Genomic DNA, 18,668 nt, shown 5'->3' on the forward strand with positions numbered 1-18,668 from the left:
AACTAATTTAGGCACTCAAACGAGAACACAAAGGTGCTAACTGGTAAACCTAGTATGCAAAGGATGAATGTTCAGTTCCTGCTAGTACCTAGACTAGTGCTTGGCACATGGGCAGATGTTTAGTAAATATTTGCTGAATGAAATCCAAGTACACATAATACAGATGATACCACAATCCTAGGGAGAAATATGTAATGTGTTCATTTTATCACACAATAAATATAATTAAAAAATGATGCTAGGAGGTATTAATGCTCCTTTATTCCCTTAAATTTCATGGTTAGTGTGCAGTTTGACGCAGTCTAGGGAATCAGCTATCTTTGGAGTTGGAGGCAAAAGATTCCTTTAAAGGTCAATCATAAAGCAAATGTGTCTTATGTAAAATGATTACTTGCCAATTCATCTGAGGAGTTGTAAATTTAACATCACAACTAAGTAAGCAACCTACTGATTGTAGCATTTTAAGAAGAAAGTGGAAATGGGAAGTAACCAAGGAAGTACTGAGAGAAGCTAAAGGCCTTCTTTAGCAATAAGTTTAGCATAGATTTGGATGCAACCTAAATACTGAATGCTCAAGAAAGTTAACTTAATTGCAATCAGTTAGAATTCACTGAGAGAAATATAAGTACCAATCAATAGGTTTAGGTAAATAGGCACAGATACTATATATTTAACAGAGTTAGCTAATCTCATATAGTAGATTCCTTTGAACAGCTGGGAATGGAATTTAGGTTTTTTGGATTTCAGAACACAATTTTCCTACAAACTTCATTATGCTGGCATCTTACACTACATAAAGTTAACGTTTACTTGGCACTTAACCGTGTACCAGGCACTAATCTAAGCTTTTGACATATTAACTCAACTAATCCTCTCAACTGTGATGGGTATTGCTATTATCACTCCCATTCTACATATGAAGAAACGGGCACAGAAATGTTAAATGCAGGCCCAAAGACACAGTTAGTAAGTGGAGTAGTAAATTAACCAGAGCAGTCTGCTTCCAGAGTCTGTGCTCTTAACCATTTTGCTATAATGACTCTTTTTATAATGCGGGAAAATTAACATATTGAAGAAACCGGCAGCATTATGGAGGTAAGAAATTTGAAACTCCAGTCAAATATATTTATATATAAACAAAAATGCCAGTCAACCCAAAAGACACTGAAAAAGAACAACCCAAGAACAAGGTGTGCTAATTATCTAGACTGCAATTTTAAGCAACTAGAATGTTGCTTAAATGTTCCTTTCAAATGTGTTTTCCTAGATGAAACCAATATTTTCTCTTATTTTCAGAAAGCAGCTCGGCGTTAAGAGCACTTTTTCCTAAAGTAGCTATGGAAAGGAATTCAAATGGGTCAGGTGAGAAGATTACACTGAAATTTAAATTATTAACATCTTGGCTATATTCTTTTGTATGCCTTTTGCAAGTTGCTTCACTAGCCTGGCTAAAATTTTTTTTGCTTCCCCATAGATCTAGTGAAACCAAGAATTAGACGACTGAAACCCAGTACGCTCTAATGTGAAAGGGCTAAAATAGTTTCAGTTTTTCAGTGATCTACTGACAAAAATAAGAGAAATATCTCTTAGTGAGTTAAGATGATGTTTTAAAAATACACCCCGACCAGAAATATCTCAACAATGAAAACTCCCAAATAAGGCTGGCACAATTAAGATGGCGAATTTACCATATAAGCTATATTAGAAGTTTTCTCAAAGGTACAAAGGCTCAAAATACCCTAACATCTTGGGAAGAAAAAAAAAGATCTTAAATGTAGATTGCCCCTTAAGAGCTAAGTACTCCATATGATTATAGTCAGTGAGGAAAGATAAGGATTTAATTCCAAAACACACAGAACATGCAGATTTTAAATGGGTGATTTCTTTTCATTTTGTATCACAATTTTATGTGTCTAGAGGAAGACTAAATTTAGCTGTCCTTTTATCCACAACTATGAAATACCATTAAGATAATCATAGCCAGAAACTGAAGCCATGGAAAAACCAGCAGTAAACACATAAAACTAGTTCAACATTATCTGACAAATACACATTTTTAGAATGGGCAGAAATAAAACAGGATACAGGTGTGAAATAAGGACCTAGATCACGCCAAAGATCTTCGATTATGAAAATAAAGCCTGTTAAGAATTTAGTGATCAGTTTTTCATGATAAAAATGGGGCACAAAACTAAACTAGTTACAAACAAGACCAAGGGGTTACCTTACTAGGCCAGGGACTGGCAAACTTTTTGTATAAAGGGTCAGATAGTAAATATTTTAGGCTTTGTGGGCCATAATGTCTCTGTTCGAACTACTTAACTCTGCCACTGGAGCAAGAAAGCAGCCCTAGTCAGTACATAAATGAATGAGCATTACTGTGTTCCATTAGAACTTTATTTACAAAAACAGGTGTCTGGCCAGATTTGGCCCATGGGCTATACAGTTTGTCCAGTCTGTATTGGGCTATAAAGCTCTTTGGAGGTATAAACTGTGTTATGCTTATCTGTACTTAGCATCATTACTAACATATAACGAGGCTCATTTAATTATTTTTCAGCTCAACTAAGTCATTCTATCATAGTAAATATGATAGAAACACATGTAACTAAATTCATTCACTTGGGATGCATCGGTGTCACCATTGTGGTAGGGTAAACCTTATGGAATATCTTTGAAATTGCTTTCTTATATGAATAACTGCTACTAGCTTCTCTTTTGAGGCTAAGGAGTGAGTGTGCCACTCTTGTTAATACACAGTAAAATAACTACTGGATTTTTAAACCCCAAATGTAATACCTAGTTTTCAATGTTGTTGCTGTTCTTGGCGATCTGAATCCCCACCTGCTTGACTCCTGCCATTGCCTCAAAGGCTAATCCACTTATGATCCAGGAACCCTTAAGCTGCCTACTGTAGTTCCAAAACATCTTCTGATTTCTCTTTTCTGTGGTGTACAAAGATGAAGAAGCTAAAGGAGGAGTCAGAGGAACAGGGGAAAAGTAGTGACTGTTAGGACCAAAGCGAGAGATTTGAATTCCCAGATTTTCAAAACACAGATGGAGGACAAAATCTACCATGCTATATTCCAAACCTACAGTAGATACTGAGCATGTTTACATGCTCCCGTAACCTTATATAATAGTTCATTTAGTATTAATTTTTGGTTTTGGAAGGGGAGAAGATTAGGAAAGCACAGAACTAGGACTGCAATTTAATGCCATCAAAACAACAATTATTGTTGACTGAAACATTTCTTTTCATCTTCCCAATAACCCTATCCAGCAGTGAATATCACATATTAGGAAACTGAAGTTCAAATGTGAAGTAACTTGCATACCTTTGTCATAGGTGGTAAGAAATGGAGTCAAAATTCAAACTCGGATTTAACTCCAAAGACCATGCTCCAACACAAAATTGCTGGAAATATATCCTGTTTATAAACTGGGAGCTTCTTATATATATAAATTAGGTGAGCAACAATAAGTCGTTTAAACAAATACCTAGTAATTACGGAATGACCACTGGAAAAAAAAAATTTCAAAATTAAAAACCTACTGTGGAAAGGAAAAGGCATTACTTTATCAGGGAATATTAAATAGGTTAAAACACTTATTTCCTTTTACTCAAATAAAAGGCCTGACAGGAAAATAAACTTTTATCATTAATTTTGGTGGAGAAAGATTTCCAATCTCTGTACTGAAAAGTGGGAAGTGTTAATGTTTCATTTAAATATTCTTAATGTTGCTTTAGGCCTCTAATAAACTCAGTTAAAACACATTTTTACATTATAATAATTGTTATTTAGAAAAGATCGTCTCAGTCCTGGCTCATGACTTAGATTCTGAGGTATTAAATATCTTAGGAGTTAAGAATATTTATAAAGTGGTACTTTAAAGATCACCGTCCCTGTGTAAGTAAAAACAGCATCCAACTGGACAGGTTAGGGAAGCTGAGGAAGCCTTATGCTGTCCTTCAAGGGGTGGGAAGGTATTCCTTACCAGATAGAAAGCTCCAAAAGTAGAGGCCCAGGAATAGGGTTGCAAACACAGCATAGAATTCTTAATAGAATGTTGGAATCGTGACTTGTAAGTTCTCTTTTAAGTTGAATATATTTACTTCTGACTTCCACAGGTTTTTAGAATGTTAAGAGTTGGATAAAACTTTGGACAAGTTCAGAGTTCAGTATAAACAGCCATCTACTTATGTATTCCAGATTTTAAAAAAAGAACATTCTGAGAGCTGAACAAGAAATGAATAGAAAACAAGTCCTGGATCTTTCTCTCCTAACTTTCCTAGACGAGTCAATCAGGCACTTGAGATAGGATATATTAATAGAAACAAAGCTATCAAAGAATGACTCTGAAGTCATGGACCAATCAAAAAGAAATGCTTAAAATTAACTCGATAGTTAGTGAGGATAGTCTTCTCAAGAAATAAAAGGTAGGGGGAAAAGATCTAGAAAAGAATGAAGTAAAATGGTTATAAACTACTAAAAATTCATTCCTAGAGGGATAGCTATTATTTCCAACTCTTGGCCCCATTCCCTTCCCCTTCAAAGCAGTTAACTCTGCAGATGGAGAGGTACTATCTACATTTTGTTACTATAGGAATTTGGGGGAAGGACCTGAGTGAGCTATCTCTTTTCTTATTCATTGCTATTCTAAAGGACTGGGAAGGGGAGAGGAAGAAGTCTAGAAAGCAGCCTGTAGATTTTTATACACAGCAAGGTTAAATATGTCTCTTCATGGGGCTTGGCCACCACCAGTCCCATGTTCACCCTAAACTTCTCCTTTCCCCAGTTTGTTTGGAGGTAAACAAGTTGAAATTTGCAGAGGAGAACCTTTAGTCAAGAGGGTAACGGAGGACCAAATTTCACAGTAAACATGCTATACTCCTCAATAATAATTTCACTTGTAGCTCTCTGGGGGATGTAGACTTTCTTTAATTTAAAGACTTAGGGATAAGGCCTGGGTTCAGAATGCAGAGATGTTTGCCCCAGGCCATTCCCACTGCTGTCTAGAATAGAAACATGCAGGGTAAGGTAGAGAGCACTACAAATTTAGGACTACAGAGAGTAGGACAGCTCCTCCCAGGAGGAAAAAAAATTGAGGATAAATTCTAGATCCCCAGGCCAAAAAAGGCAATAGGGGCATTAGTTTAGCCCTAACTCTTATTTACCTGGCTCTTTAAATGTCTTTGTATATGTCCAGAAGGAGCTGAAGGAAGAAGGATGTTTTCTGCTACAGAGAAGAGAAACGGAAGGCTGCTTCTACAGGACCAGCACTAGGGGGCACCGGAGCAAAGTATACTGAGCATGACCTGTGAGACTGCCAAAGAGCTTCAACTCTGGAAATTAGGGGAACAGAGGAAATACCCATTGGTGAAACCCAGTGCACTTCCATTTCAAATAAAGATCTAATCCTGTTCTTGATACAGTCATCTCATATACTCAATTTATAGAATACTGCTTACTGTTGAGTTAAATTATAATTTGAATTTAAACTTCAAATATAACTACCATTCATAATCCCCTGAATGACAGTGTTCATGACAATAGGGAAGAAAAATAAATTTTAGAAAGTATTCTCTAAAGAGCAATTTAGCAATATGTATTAAGCCTTAAAAGTATGTACAGTCTTTGATCAAGCAATCCCATTTCTAAGAATATAAGATGTAACAATGCAAAACACAGAACAAGCTTTTGCACCAGAATGTCCACCACAAAATTAATTTTATTAGTTAAAATGTTTAAACAACCTAAATATCCAAGAGAGGAGAGTGGTAAAATAAATTATGGTATAGCTACACTAGGGACTACCATGCATACATTAAAAATATTATCTATAAACATTTAATAAATGAAGAAAATGTTATGTTAATTGAAGAGGAGACAAAATTATAAATACATCATGATCTCAGTAAGACTGAAAAATATGTAAGAAAAAGTACTAAAAGAAAATACACCAAAATATTAACAGTGGTTATCCACAGGTGGTAAGATTTGGAAATTTTATTTTATGTATATAGTCTTTACAATGAACACATACTCAAGTAAGAAAGCTCAAATTTAAGAAAACCATTCTACCTTATATTTTACACCAAAAACAAATAAGCATAATTTATTAATTAAAAATGTAAGTGACCTCTTCAGAGATTTAAATGAATTTCTGTAAATGTAACAATGAGTAGAGAAAAACAGAGCAGTCAGGTGGCCAGCTCCCTCACTAGATAAATGGCTCATTCTATATCAACATAATTATTCCACAACAAAAAAACAAAATTAATTCATGTGATAAGACTTTCAAGTTGTCTCTACAAAATCAATATTACAAATGTTAAATATATAGACCCCAAGGGTCTGCTGTATTACATTTAAATTTCAGGAAACAAAGGGAAAAAAAGGATAGAGAATTTCAGGTGCATCATTAGCAAAGTCTTCCATATACTTTAACTAAGCCACTGACATTACAAACTCAGCCATTTAAAATCACAGTAACTTCTCATTTAAATACCTTTAGGGATACAGAATGATGAAAGAAAACTGCCATGTGACATAATTTTTCGATACCCAACTAACTGATAACTGATATTGCTAGTTTGTGTTCAGTGAGGAGTCAACCAGTGTCCTTAGAAAATCTGTTTTTAAAAAAACACCACCAACAAAACTCTAAACGTAGTTGTATTAAAAGCTTCACAATACAAGATTTTAAAGAGTACTAACAAAGACACTAGGATTGAGATTCAAAAGACTTGTGCTGTAAGTCTGTGATTTTAGATGTCTCAATTTTTGTTAAGTATAAGGTTCCTTATCTGTAAAATGGGATTATAACATCCACTTTATAGGATTATTAAGCATATTTAATTAAATTAGAGCATTTAAAGTGATTAACAAAATGTAAAATATCAACAAGGTAAAAATAACAACGTCCCCTTTTAGGCCTTACCTAAAACAAACAGGTTTCATCAAGTTATTTCCAAATTCCTTTATAGCTCTAATAATACATTTACAAACAACAGAAGAATGCTGCTACACCAAATAAGATACAGAACATACTAAGCACTTTTCTAGTATTCATTCAGGCCCAACAACTCAATGAGTTATATGTGATAAACCAAAACCTATGATTAGAAGATGGAGAATCAAGAAGTTTTCGTAGTAGTAGTTTTTAAAAATTAATTTTTGTGATATTAATATTCACTTTAAATATCAACAACAAAAACAATCCCTCAAAAAGTATCAAAAGGTATAAAGGGAAAAGTAAATTTCTTTCCTTCGTATGCTTGCCCCCAAAGAATTTCTATTTCCCAGAGGTAACCACTGTTAAGATTCTTGTATATTTATCCAGACATCTTCAGTATAGCAGTTATTATTAACCTTAGCATAGACTGCAGAATTCTAGAGCTAGAAAGAATTGGCCCAATACAACTTTAAATTTCATAAAATGTAACCTGAGACACAGATAAGTGATTTTTCACTTGTTATTAGTACCTGGAAAGCCCTTTACAACTGATAAAATGCTTTGATATAAATTATCTATTTTAAAATTATTTAAGTGACTTCCCTAAAGGTTATTTACACAAGTTAATGATGTGGCTGAGACAATACTTAGGAAGTTGATATCTTATCAAGTGGGATGTTAATAATATAGATTACATGTGTACAAAGCTGATGTATGTGGCTCTTACATTTTCAGAGATATCCTATATCATATAGGGGATTAGAAAGTTTGGCAATTCCTGATCGTGATTATTATAAGTAAGAATCATTAAAATAATTATTTTAAAAGGAGGAATATTAGCAACGAAAGATTAATTTTTCAAGTTTGCATGTATCCTGAAGATTCATGTTTTTCAAGATTATCTCTGAGACAACCACTTTTAAACTATAGATGCAACTGATACACGATTACTAAATATACTTTGGTTTACAAAAATTATCAACAACTTCAAAGTGAGAAGAAACAACTTGAGAGACACCTAAGTAAGGAGAAGTTCACATGTGATATAAATGCACACAAAACTACAAATGGAAATCAACTGAACAATAAAGCACCTAAAAGATGCTATGGCATTCTTTCTGGAATGAAGAAAATCAGTGTTGCCTGCAAAATCTGCATTGCCACTGTGGCAATGACAACAACAAAATCTGTAGAATGATTAATGACAAAAAGGAAGTTATTTTTATTAGGAGAATGTATCAGATGAAAATTAAACAGAAAGGCAAGGAATCTCAAAATAATTCTGCTGTAACAGGATTAAAAAAATAGAAAATATTCAAAGAAGTAGGTCCAAGAATAGAGATTCTCACTCTAATTATGGAACATAGTTGTAAAAGGACAAAATTTAAATTAAATGGAGGAAATAACCACTAATTATGCTAAAGTTTTAGGCTAGTGTATATTCCAAATTTACTAAAATGTAGTCATCAACATTCAGTTAAAATACAAATAACTCAGATAACCAAAATGATATCAGTGGAGAAAACCAATATAAAAGTCAACCAGGTGAAAAAATCAGAATAAAAGTAATTGTGTATAATATATAAACTCTTGCTTTCAAATTTGAACTTACATATATTCAATCTCCTTTAATCTTACCATATAAAATAACATTTAAAAAAATATGAAACTGTAATATAGTTTTAAAGTGGTTTTGTTTTTCAAGACTGAAACTGTTAATAAAATAGAAAAAAAACCCCAATTACTTCCAAAGGCAAAGAAATCCTCAAATTATTCATAGGAAAGGACAAAAAGAAATTCTTTCTCCGAGAAAAGAACGCTCCATATCAAGCAGTTGTTTATACATGAAAATGTATTATTTACGTTCTTTACTGGTTGAATAGCTTGTGTTTTGTTAAGCTGAGGATATGTAAACATCACAGTATTTTTATTTGGTTCTTTATCAAGTGTTTGCTCTTTACTCATATATTCAAGACTCTTTGATTTCATAAAACAATTGAAACATATTTGTTTTATATTTAAGTCAGATAATTCCAATGTATAAAATACTTTTTTAGTCTGATTCTCTTCATGGTTTCTAATTTTCTTTTTAGTAGTGTTTTCTTTGTTTTTTTTGTTTTTGCCGTGAGCTCATTTTTCTTAAAACTTTGTGGAAAACTCTTTGAGGCAAGTTCCTTCAGAAAGGATTTATATTTGATTGTCTTAGGTTGCTTGGGAATACTACCACTACAGAACATTTTAAATCAAAATCTTATTTTGTTTTTCTGTTTTTTTTTTTTTTTCTAATGGACCACAGAAATAGTATGGATTTAGGGTGCAAACCTATGTGACAGTTAGCTCATGGTTATAAACTTTCATGGGTGACCTATTTTCCCCCCTTTAATTAATGACAAATTTTAAGACAGGCTGTTTCCCTTATATTCCCCCATGAATGGAACTGGTATGGATTTATTGCTAATTTACCCTCATGCTGGTGTAGCTCTTTAGGATCCCAAATTTATCAAGGAGACATGCTACCTATTAGACTTTCCTCCTCCAGAGGGCCTTGGGATTCGCCTAGATTAGAAAATATCCTCAAGGTTAAGTAGGCTTTAGTACTATGCTTAACTCTCTTGGATCCTAGTTTCACTTAACTTCTGGTTTGTATTTTCCCTTTTGTTTTGCATGGTCACGTGTAGATTAAAAAATAAAAAAAAAAATTTTATCCAACAATGTAAACTTAAAAAAAAAAAAGTATTCTTTAGTTTGGGCCCCAAGGTGCCATAATGCCAGAACTGAAAGCTACATACTTTTGTCTTTCAATATTATTCTCTTTTTTATAGCATGTCGCCTATCAGAGCTCTTGTGGTTTCAACAACAGTTACCTCTTATAAGAATTTAAACTTTGTATACACATATAACTCTGTGTCTATTGCTCGAAAAACTGTTTGTCTTCCAAAGAGGTAAAATATATATACAGGATAAAGCAATAATTGATAACATTATTATGTATTTTATTAAAATTATAATTTATTACAATAACTGATAAAAATAAATTATTAAATAATGAGTTAAGCAAAGTTATTTTGCTTTAATAGTACCCCTTCTGCCTACAGAAACTCTTACTTACTTTGGAAGGAGAACCATCAGTAATTTTCACCAACTGCCAAAGAATCGAGTAATGGGAACACTGCAGTGCCTGTACGACTATCTGTATCAAATAAAAAATTCAAACAAATGAGACATAATTTACGTTTGTACAATATTAAGAGAACAATATTTATCATAGTTTTTATCTTACAATAAGGTTTCAAGTTCAAATATTTGTAGAATTAATGAGAATGTATAAAATAATATTTAGTTAAAAAAAGACAAAACCAACATATCAGTCTAGAGAATAAAGATACAATGTATCTCGATAAATATGGACCCAAATGATACTACACTTTAAACAAAACTGCACTGTCAGAATACTTTGCTCAGTCAGATTTTTAAGGGGAGACTGAAGAAATTGTTTTTATCCAAATTTTATACCTAAATGATTACTTATTTTGCTTTAAAGAATTTTTAATATAAAATACAACACATACAGAAATGTGCATAAAACATATACAAAACAATGATTGAAGTATATGAAGAAAATACTGTGTCACAGTTTAGTCTTTGTAGAAAAATGTGGCTATTCTTTGATATGACACCAATACTCCAATTTACGTTTGTGAGAGAAAGCAAAAGACATCTTCCTCTTATTATGAAAATAGTTTGACCTTATGAGCCTGCCCTGGAAATTCCCCCAAGCTCCCTGGACACACTTTGAGAATCACTGCTCTGGGAACAGGATTGCTGGGTCATATAGTATGTGTATATTTAACTTTACAGTAAATAGTACCAAATTTTTGTCCACAGTGGCTGTATCTAATAGTCTGACAGTTCCTGCGGCTCCATGTTTTTACCAACATTTGATATCATCAGATGTTTTAAATCTGGTGATTTTATTATGTATGAGTAGTATCTTAATGTGGTATTAATTTACATTTTTCTAATTACCAATGGAGATGAGCACCTTTTCATGTTTTATTGGGCCTGAATTCCTGTTCTGTGAAATGTTTATCCATATTTTTCAGAGAGACAAATAGAAGAATTTAGGAAAATAAACACTGGTTAAGAATCATAATAAAAAAGAAAAGTTCATTTTGGATAGGTCTTTTACTACATTTTTGTTTGAATACATGGTACATCTTTATTGCAATAAAGCATGTCTGATAATATGATATTCCATTATTATAGTGTCTCTATTATTTTCTTCTCTTGATAAACTAAAAACCCCAAGAGAATGTGGAGAATAAATCAAAAGAGAAATCAGTAAGTGGAATGCTTCAGGAAGTACAATTTTGGCTGGTTTTACTTTAAAAATTTCAGGTTTCAGATCACGTAAGTAAAAGATATCTCCAATGCACCTACTCAGCACTGAAAATAACTCATCAGAATTAGAGGGATGAGTGGTGCTGCTTTTCATACAAAACTAATGAGATGTCAGGGTTTTATTAAACATGATAATTAAATGATTGATTCATGTCAGAATGCCAGAAACAAGACTACTGAAACACTGTCAACTTATGAACATTAATGTTAAAGAAATCATCTTACTATACTTAGGGGATACTCAATATGGTACACCTCTGGTTCTGAGACACCTTGTGATAACCTTTACTTTATACTAAGAAGTACTAAAGTGGTTTGTGTGATTTAAAACTTTTTCTTGAATTTGAAACAATCTGCATTGTTAAATTACTAGAAGAGTGATATACAAATGAACATTAACCAACGGGAAATTAAGATATGGAAAAAAGTAATGTTGAAGAACTGCCTAATTTTGGTTATATCTATCCTAATCATTACAAATATCATTTCCTTTCCTTCTACATTTCTATGACCTATATACTAGGAATTATTCAAAGTGTGTTCCAAAGTTGTGCACACAAGTTTCTTAGATGTGGTTATAAGAGAAGAGAGAGATTGGTCACTTCAATACCTATTTCCAATACAGCATCTCCATTTTAATTTTCAATATACTGGTATTCATCATACATTTACTTTAAAAGGGCTCCACTGTATTATTTTAAAATAAAAACCTCACTCTCATTGACTGGGAAATATTTTGCTTTCTCACAGGTATAATTATATAACAATACAGTTGATCAAACTTCAAAAGAAAATTCAAAACTCTTCCTTCCAGGCTTTACATCAGTCATATTGATTTTATCCCCTATACTAGCAATGTTATCCTAACTCGTCAAAAGTCGTTTATTTAGCAACTTCATCTTTCTGTAGTACATGTAAAACAAGAAGGACAAGCAATAAAACAACAAAAATGCCAAAAGAGATTATTCTAACCTATTAGCACCACAGTCCTTCTGCCTTTTCTTGACTAACACTGCTCTGACCCTGGAAAGGATCTTCAAATAATTCCAATTATTAGTCTGATGACTAAGAATTTCTTCCAACCCTACTCTTCTGACCTCATTTTTCCACAAGGTAATGATGTACCTGGAAGGACACAGTAATGTATATTGCATACTTCTGGGCAAAAATTAGTTAAGAAGCAGGACTGCCTTCTCCATCTTCTCCTTCCCTATCCGCCAGCAGGATACCAATAACCCAAGAGACCATGGGTCCCTGAATGACTTGGCAGTGCAGTGACACGCTGCTTTCTTTAATTGTGCCTTAATGTTATGTAAGTGAGAAATAAATTTCTATTGTGTTAAGCCTCTGAGATATTGAGATTAATCTATTATAGCAGTTAGCATTACTTTAACCAACATAAAAATTATTTTTTATTAGCCTTTTTTCTTAATAATTACTTTTATCTATTTAAAGGAGTTAGCTCTACCTTTGATTAGCAGACTGAATCAATGAGAATCATTCAACATACAGCTAATGATATATCTTGAAAATGAAGATGAACTGTATTATTACATCTAAGTTAAGACCAAGGGATAAACTCTTAGAATGTTTAAAGTTTAGAAAAACTGAATTTGCCTGAAAATAAAACCTGACAGGAAACTAATAAATGCATGTGCAGATATATGTTATCTACACATATAGGACATGTTTAAAATTCTGAAAATCCACATAATGACTGGGATAAATTTAGGCTCTTTTACTTTTCTGTTTGCAAGAGACTTTAAGGGGAAGGAGGCTCAAATTTTTTAGTGCACAAGTACATGACAAAAGAGTGAACTAGGGCTTCCGTGGTGGCGCAGTGGTTGACAGTCCGCCTGCCGATGCAGGGGACACGGGTTCGTGCCCCGGTCCAGGAGGATCCCACGTGCCGCGGAGCGGCTGGGTCCGTGAGCCATGGCCGCTGAGCCTGAGCGTCCGGAGCCTGTGCTCCGCAACCGGAGAGGCCACCAACAGTGAGAGGCCCACGTACCGCAAAAAAAAAAAAAAAAAAAAAAAGAGTGAACTAAACTTAATACTAGTCTGCTTCTAATATCCAAAACTGATCTTTTTATCATATTTATACTTGGTTAACATGAGTGACATTAATATTCCCTTTTAAAAAGAGCCTTTAGGTACAAATTAATAATCAACATGGTTTCACCAAAAAAGGCATAAGCCTGGTAAATAAGTGCGTGAAAAGATGTTCAACATCATTAGCATTAAGAAAATATATATTAAAAAGCACAGTGAAACACCACTACATATCTACTTGGATGGCTAGAGTAAAAAGTATTGACAATATCAAGTGCTGATGAGGATGCAGAACAACTGGAACTCTCATACGTTGCTGGAAGAAATGCAGAATGGTACAGCCACTCTGGAAAATGGTTTGGCAGTTTCTAATGAAGTTAAACATACACTTATCATAAGACCCAGCAATTATACTCCTGGGCATTTACTTTAGAGAAATGAAAATTTATGTTCAAACGAAAGACTGTATACTAATATTCATAGCACTTTTTATTGTGATAGCCAAAAGCTGGAAACAACACAAATATCTTTCAACAGTTGAATGAATAAAACAAACTGTGGTGTATCTACACGATGGAATACAACTAAGCAGTAAAAACAAACCAACTACTGACTCACACAACAACGTGGATTAATCTCAAAGGCATTATGCTCAGGGTTTACATACTGTACAATTCCATTTATTTGGAAATCTCAGAAAGACAAAATTATAGTGATGGAAAACAGATGGGTGGTTTTCAGGAGTTGTAAGTAGCTCAATCATATGACTATAAAGGGATAATATGAAGAAGTTTCGGGGATGATGAAACTGTTTTGTATCCTGATTGTGGTGGTGACTACGTAAATCTATACATATGTTAAAATTCATAACTTTACACAGGAAGGAAGACAAGTCAGTTTTACTGTATAATAATTAAAAAAATAAGAATCAGTGTGGCAAAGAGCAGAGTTTGCAGTAATAATTTTGAGTAAATGCGAAGAAAAGCACAAACACTGAAGCTAGTAACAAATAAGCCTTAATATAATCATAAGCAAAAACTGGACTAAAATTAAACAACTCCTGTATTATGTTCTGTCTAAAGAAATGTGTTGATTTCCAGTTCACAATGATAGGTTAAGTACCAGCATCTAATCTCTCCCCACAATTCCCAATGAAACAATACAGTGCAAAAGAAGTTCGGAAAAAATACAAAATAATAAGAGTTTGACATGGGGCAAACATCAGAAGGCATGGGATACTATAAAGAGCAGTAGCAAATTAGCAGTAGAAAATTTGAAGAGACAATGAAAATAATTTAAAAGCTTGGTTAAAGTGGGTACGCCAACAGCTATGAGACTTTAGGCAAGTTATTTAATATCTCTATGTTTCAGTTTCATAATCAATAAAATGAGAATAACGATGTATATTCTATAGGGTTGTCATGAGGCGTCAAGAAATGTATGCACATAAAGACTTAAAATAGTACCTGGTACATAATAAGTACAAAACTTAAATTTTCTATTATTGATGGCTTGATAGGTCTAAAGTTACTGATATGATTACATTTCCTTCTTTATGGGTTTAATCACACTATTTTGTTATACAGCATATATTTACCAAAATAATTTATGAATTGTTCTTTATTGCCTTTCAATTTTTAGAATCTGGAAAGATATTCTTGGAACTATGTATTGAAGCAGAATTTTAATATTTAATTTTTCTTAGATGTTGCCTAAGAGAAGGTTTAAACTTACAGATATACAGATATACCAACAGGAAATTGGCACAAAGGCCACAAAACAGGATAAGGAGAATTTTAATATTTTTTTGCTTTCATTTTACAAAAAAATGTATGAAGAAATACTACAATAAATTCTGAAATGTGGGTTCTTTACAAACGAATGACTATTGTGTTAGGGAACTGCAGTAAGTTTTATATTTTCCATAGGTTAAGAATTCATTAGCATAGGGGTAGGCATAAACAGACTCTGGAACATATTCTTGTGCCAGAAAGTATGCAAGTGCTCAAAAAAATACTTAAAGCACATAGGAACAGGCTGGAAAGAAATTCCCCCTGGCTAAATCTGCAACAATTTCAGCACCAAAATGAATAACAATAGTACTGTTTTAACCAGATGAACAGAACAGGAATAAAACAGAAACCCATGAGTCCACACTGATACTAAATTTTAAAAAATAAATTTGAAATTTAAAAAGGTAAACAAATTAATAAATACATAAATAACCAAAGGGAGAAGGGAAAGTTCTTCCTTAGAGCAGAGGGCCAACAAATAAATATAAAATAAATGACAGAGTTAGGAAATCGCCACTTCAGTTACCATTTTGTGACTATCATAATAATAAACGAGTCAGGCAAAATCACAAAAGAATGCTCAAATTATTATGTCAAAGTTTGATAAGAAACAGGATTATTTACACAGTCTTAAAAGAATATTCCCACAGATTACTTATTCATTAAAAAAGAAAATGGTAACTCTACATGGGATATACTCAGCAGACCTTACTTACTAAAGTGATCAAAATTAATTATCAACAATACTGAACAAACTGCCATCATGTGCTTTCTGATGTGATTCACTGAAAGCAGAATATCATTTATGTAGCATTCCTGCCACGAATGCATAATCTCAATCTAAACGTGTAGATCAGACAAAAGTAAATGGAGAACATTCTATAAAATAACTGGTCTGTACTCTTCAAAATGTCAATGTCATGAAAGGCAAAGCCTGAAAAACCATTCAGATTAAAGGAGAACAAAAAAAAGACATTACAAAAATGCAATGTGGGACTTCCCTGGTGGTGCAGTGGTTAAGAATCCACCTGCCAGTGCAGGGGACATGGGTTCGAGCCCTGGTTGGGAAGATTCCACATGCCATGGAGCAACTAAGCCCGTGTGCCACAATTGCTGAGCCTGTGCTCTAGAGCCCATGAGCCGCAACTACTGAGCCCATGCACCACAACTACTGGAGCCCATGCGCCACAACTACTGAAGCCCACATGCCTAGAGCCTGTGCTCTGCAACAAGATTAGTTACTGCAGTGAGAAGCCCGTGCACCTCAATGAAGAGCAGGCCCCGCTCGCCACCAACTTGAGAAAGCCCATGTGCAGCAACGAAGACCAAACACAGCCAAAAATAAATAAATAAATTTATTTTAAAAAATTTTCTAAAAAAAAAGAAATACAATGTGCTATTATGGCTTGGATCCTGGGCTGGAGAAAAATTGCTATAAAAATATTATTAATACTTATTGTACACATGCATATTAATATTATATGGGGAGGAAGAGTGAAAGGGAGAGAGAGCGAGAGGCGCGCAAGCATGTAAGAGTACAACTGGGAAAAATTATTGACAATTGATGAATTGAAGGAAATAAGAGTTGATTTTTCGATTAAAACTTTTCTATAATTCAACTTTAAAAAAAGTATTTTAAGAATAGCTAAATTTTTTAAACTTTGGTTTTACCTATTCTACTATAATCGTTAAAATAGCACTGACATGAGAAAAGGTAGATCACAGAAAGAGGAAGGAAAAAAGAATTCAGTTAATCCTGAAGAGTGGGACTGTGAAACTTCTAGTTGAAATGGTTACCATGGAAAACAAACAGTCAAGCATATAAGGACAATACAGTTCCCCCTAAATAGCTAGAAAGTTTTAAGGTATCTTCAAAATGTTAAGCATAACTGAGGGTTAACAAACAGCAAACATTTTGGCAGTTCTTTGATATCCTTGCTCTAAAAGAGTATTTTCTTGGATTCTAATTAAAAGGAACAGAGTTGGAATCTAAAAAAGTAAGCTTGCATGGTCCTATGAAGAAATGGCTGAATACGGGTTTTGGAGTCTCAGTACTGGGTATCTAAAGATGTTTCTGAGAGGTGCTAAATGCTAAATCATTTCTGATTGCTAAAATGAATAAGAGTACAATCTAGTAGTGAGGTATTCAAACTTCATACACATGTTTAAAGTAATAAAGAATGTGTGTCTAAGAAGTTAACAAAGTTAAAGCAAATCTCACATAAATGCTCTCTTACTCAAAGAAATTAAAATAAAATTGGGTAGATAATGCATATGCAGTAAAAATAAATAATAGAAAACCAACATAATCACAGAACAACATTGTGAGACTGTAACAAGTCAGGTCTAAGACAATAAATGATGGTATGGAGAATTAAAAATAAATTTAGATATAGTTATAATCTCCAGATAAAACAGAGAAGTGCTATTCTTATTCTCTTCTTGAGGAAAATGTGAAAATCAAAAAACAGATTATCTTAACTCTATCATTCCCTTTCAACTCTGAAGCACAGCTTAGAATATCAGTGAATTGCATTTAGGCTACTGAAAAGTTTGAGACGAAAAGAGGATCAAAGCTGAAGAGTCAACAATAAATGAAGAAAAACAAGGGGTCAAATTTTCAGCATTTTTCCACAAACTATAATAAAACACCTAACACAATCAGGGATATTTGTTATTAAGAGCGGCTACAAAGGAGAGATCAAAGACATGAATTAAGGCAATTTAAGAGTTAATCATAGCAATAATAAAGCATTGTTTCTATGATGAACTTTTAACATGAAATTATAATTTTGTTATATCTATTGATTACTTTAGTATAATGAAGTGTCATCTAAGCATCCCATATTACCAAAACAGGAATGGATGAGCTCACACCTAAACACCACCTTATACCTAACTTATGGGGTTGGTGTTTTGGTCTACATGAATGAGTGTCTGCAATGTATGAAATAACTCCTAATTCTTAATAACAGATTGTTACTTTTAATTAGCAATAATTATAATTGTTAATTAGTAAGTAACAAGTTAGTTCTCATACAGAAGTATTAAATTCTTAATTCTCTGTATGATAATTAAGTTGACTATTCCAAGTCTCTTCCAGACTGGAGAGAGTTTGTTGAATTCCTGCCCTTTTCACTCCAACTTATATGAATGCAAAAAAGTCTAAAATCTGCTAAAGGCCTCCAAACTTATGTAAGTATGATTCACCACAAAAACTAAGCCATATCTAAGGCTTACTATTATCATTACCTAGAACAGTGCCCGAAATACAGCCATGATCAGAAATTTTCATTATATTAAATTGATGAAGTTTTGAAATTGCTACTATAGTAATGGTATTTTCCCTAAAATAGTCATAATGTTTATGTCAAAATTAAATATTAATATTAAACTTTTGCTACATTATAGCAAACTTTTTCTATTCTTTTCTGTTCAAATCTGAAGATATAATATATCTAT

General features: G+C 33.2%; 1 protein-coding gene across 1 annotated transcript in view; it reads right to left on the reverse strand.

The window, feature by feature from the left end:
- Window positions 1-18,668, reverse strand: part of STAG1 (STAG1 cohesin complex component) — a 425,011-nt gene that overhangs the window by 29,667 nt on the left and 376,676 nt on the right. Inside the window, exon 22 of the mRNA XM_060011307.1 lies at window positions 10,070-10,150. Coding sequence (XP_059867290.1) covers window positions 10,070-10,150 — 81 coding nt within the window. The remainder of the gene's footprint in view (window positions 1-10,069; window positions 10,151-18,668) is intronic.

The sequence above is a fragment of the Delphinus delphis genome, chromosome 4, assembly GCF_949987515.2.
Source record: "Delphinus delphis chromosome 4, mDelDel1.2, whole genome shotgun sequence".
NCBI lineage: Eukaryota > Metazoa > Chordata > Mammalia > Artiodactyla > Delphinidae > Delphinus > Delphinus delphis.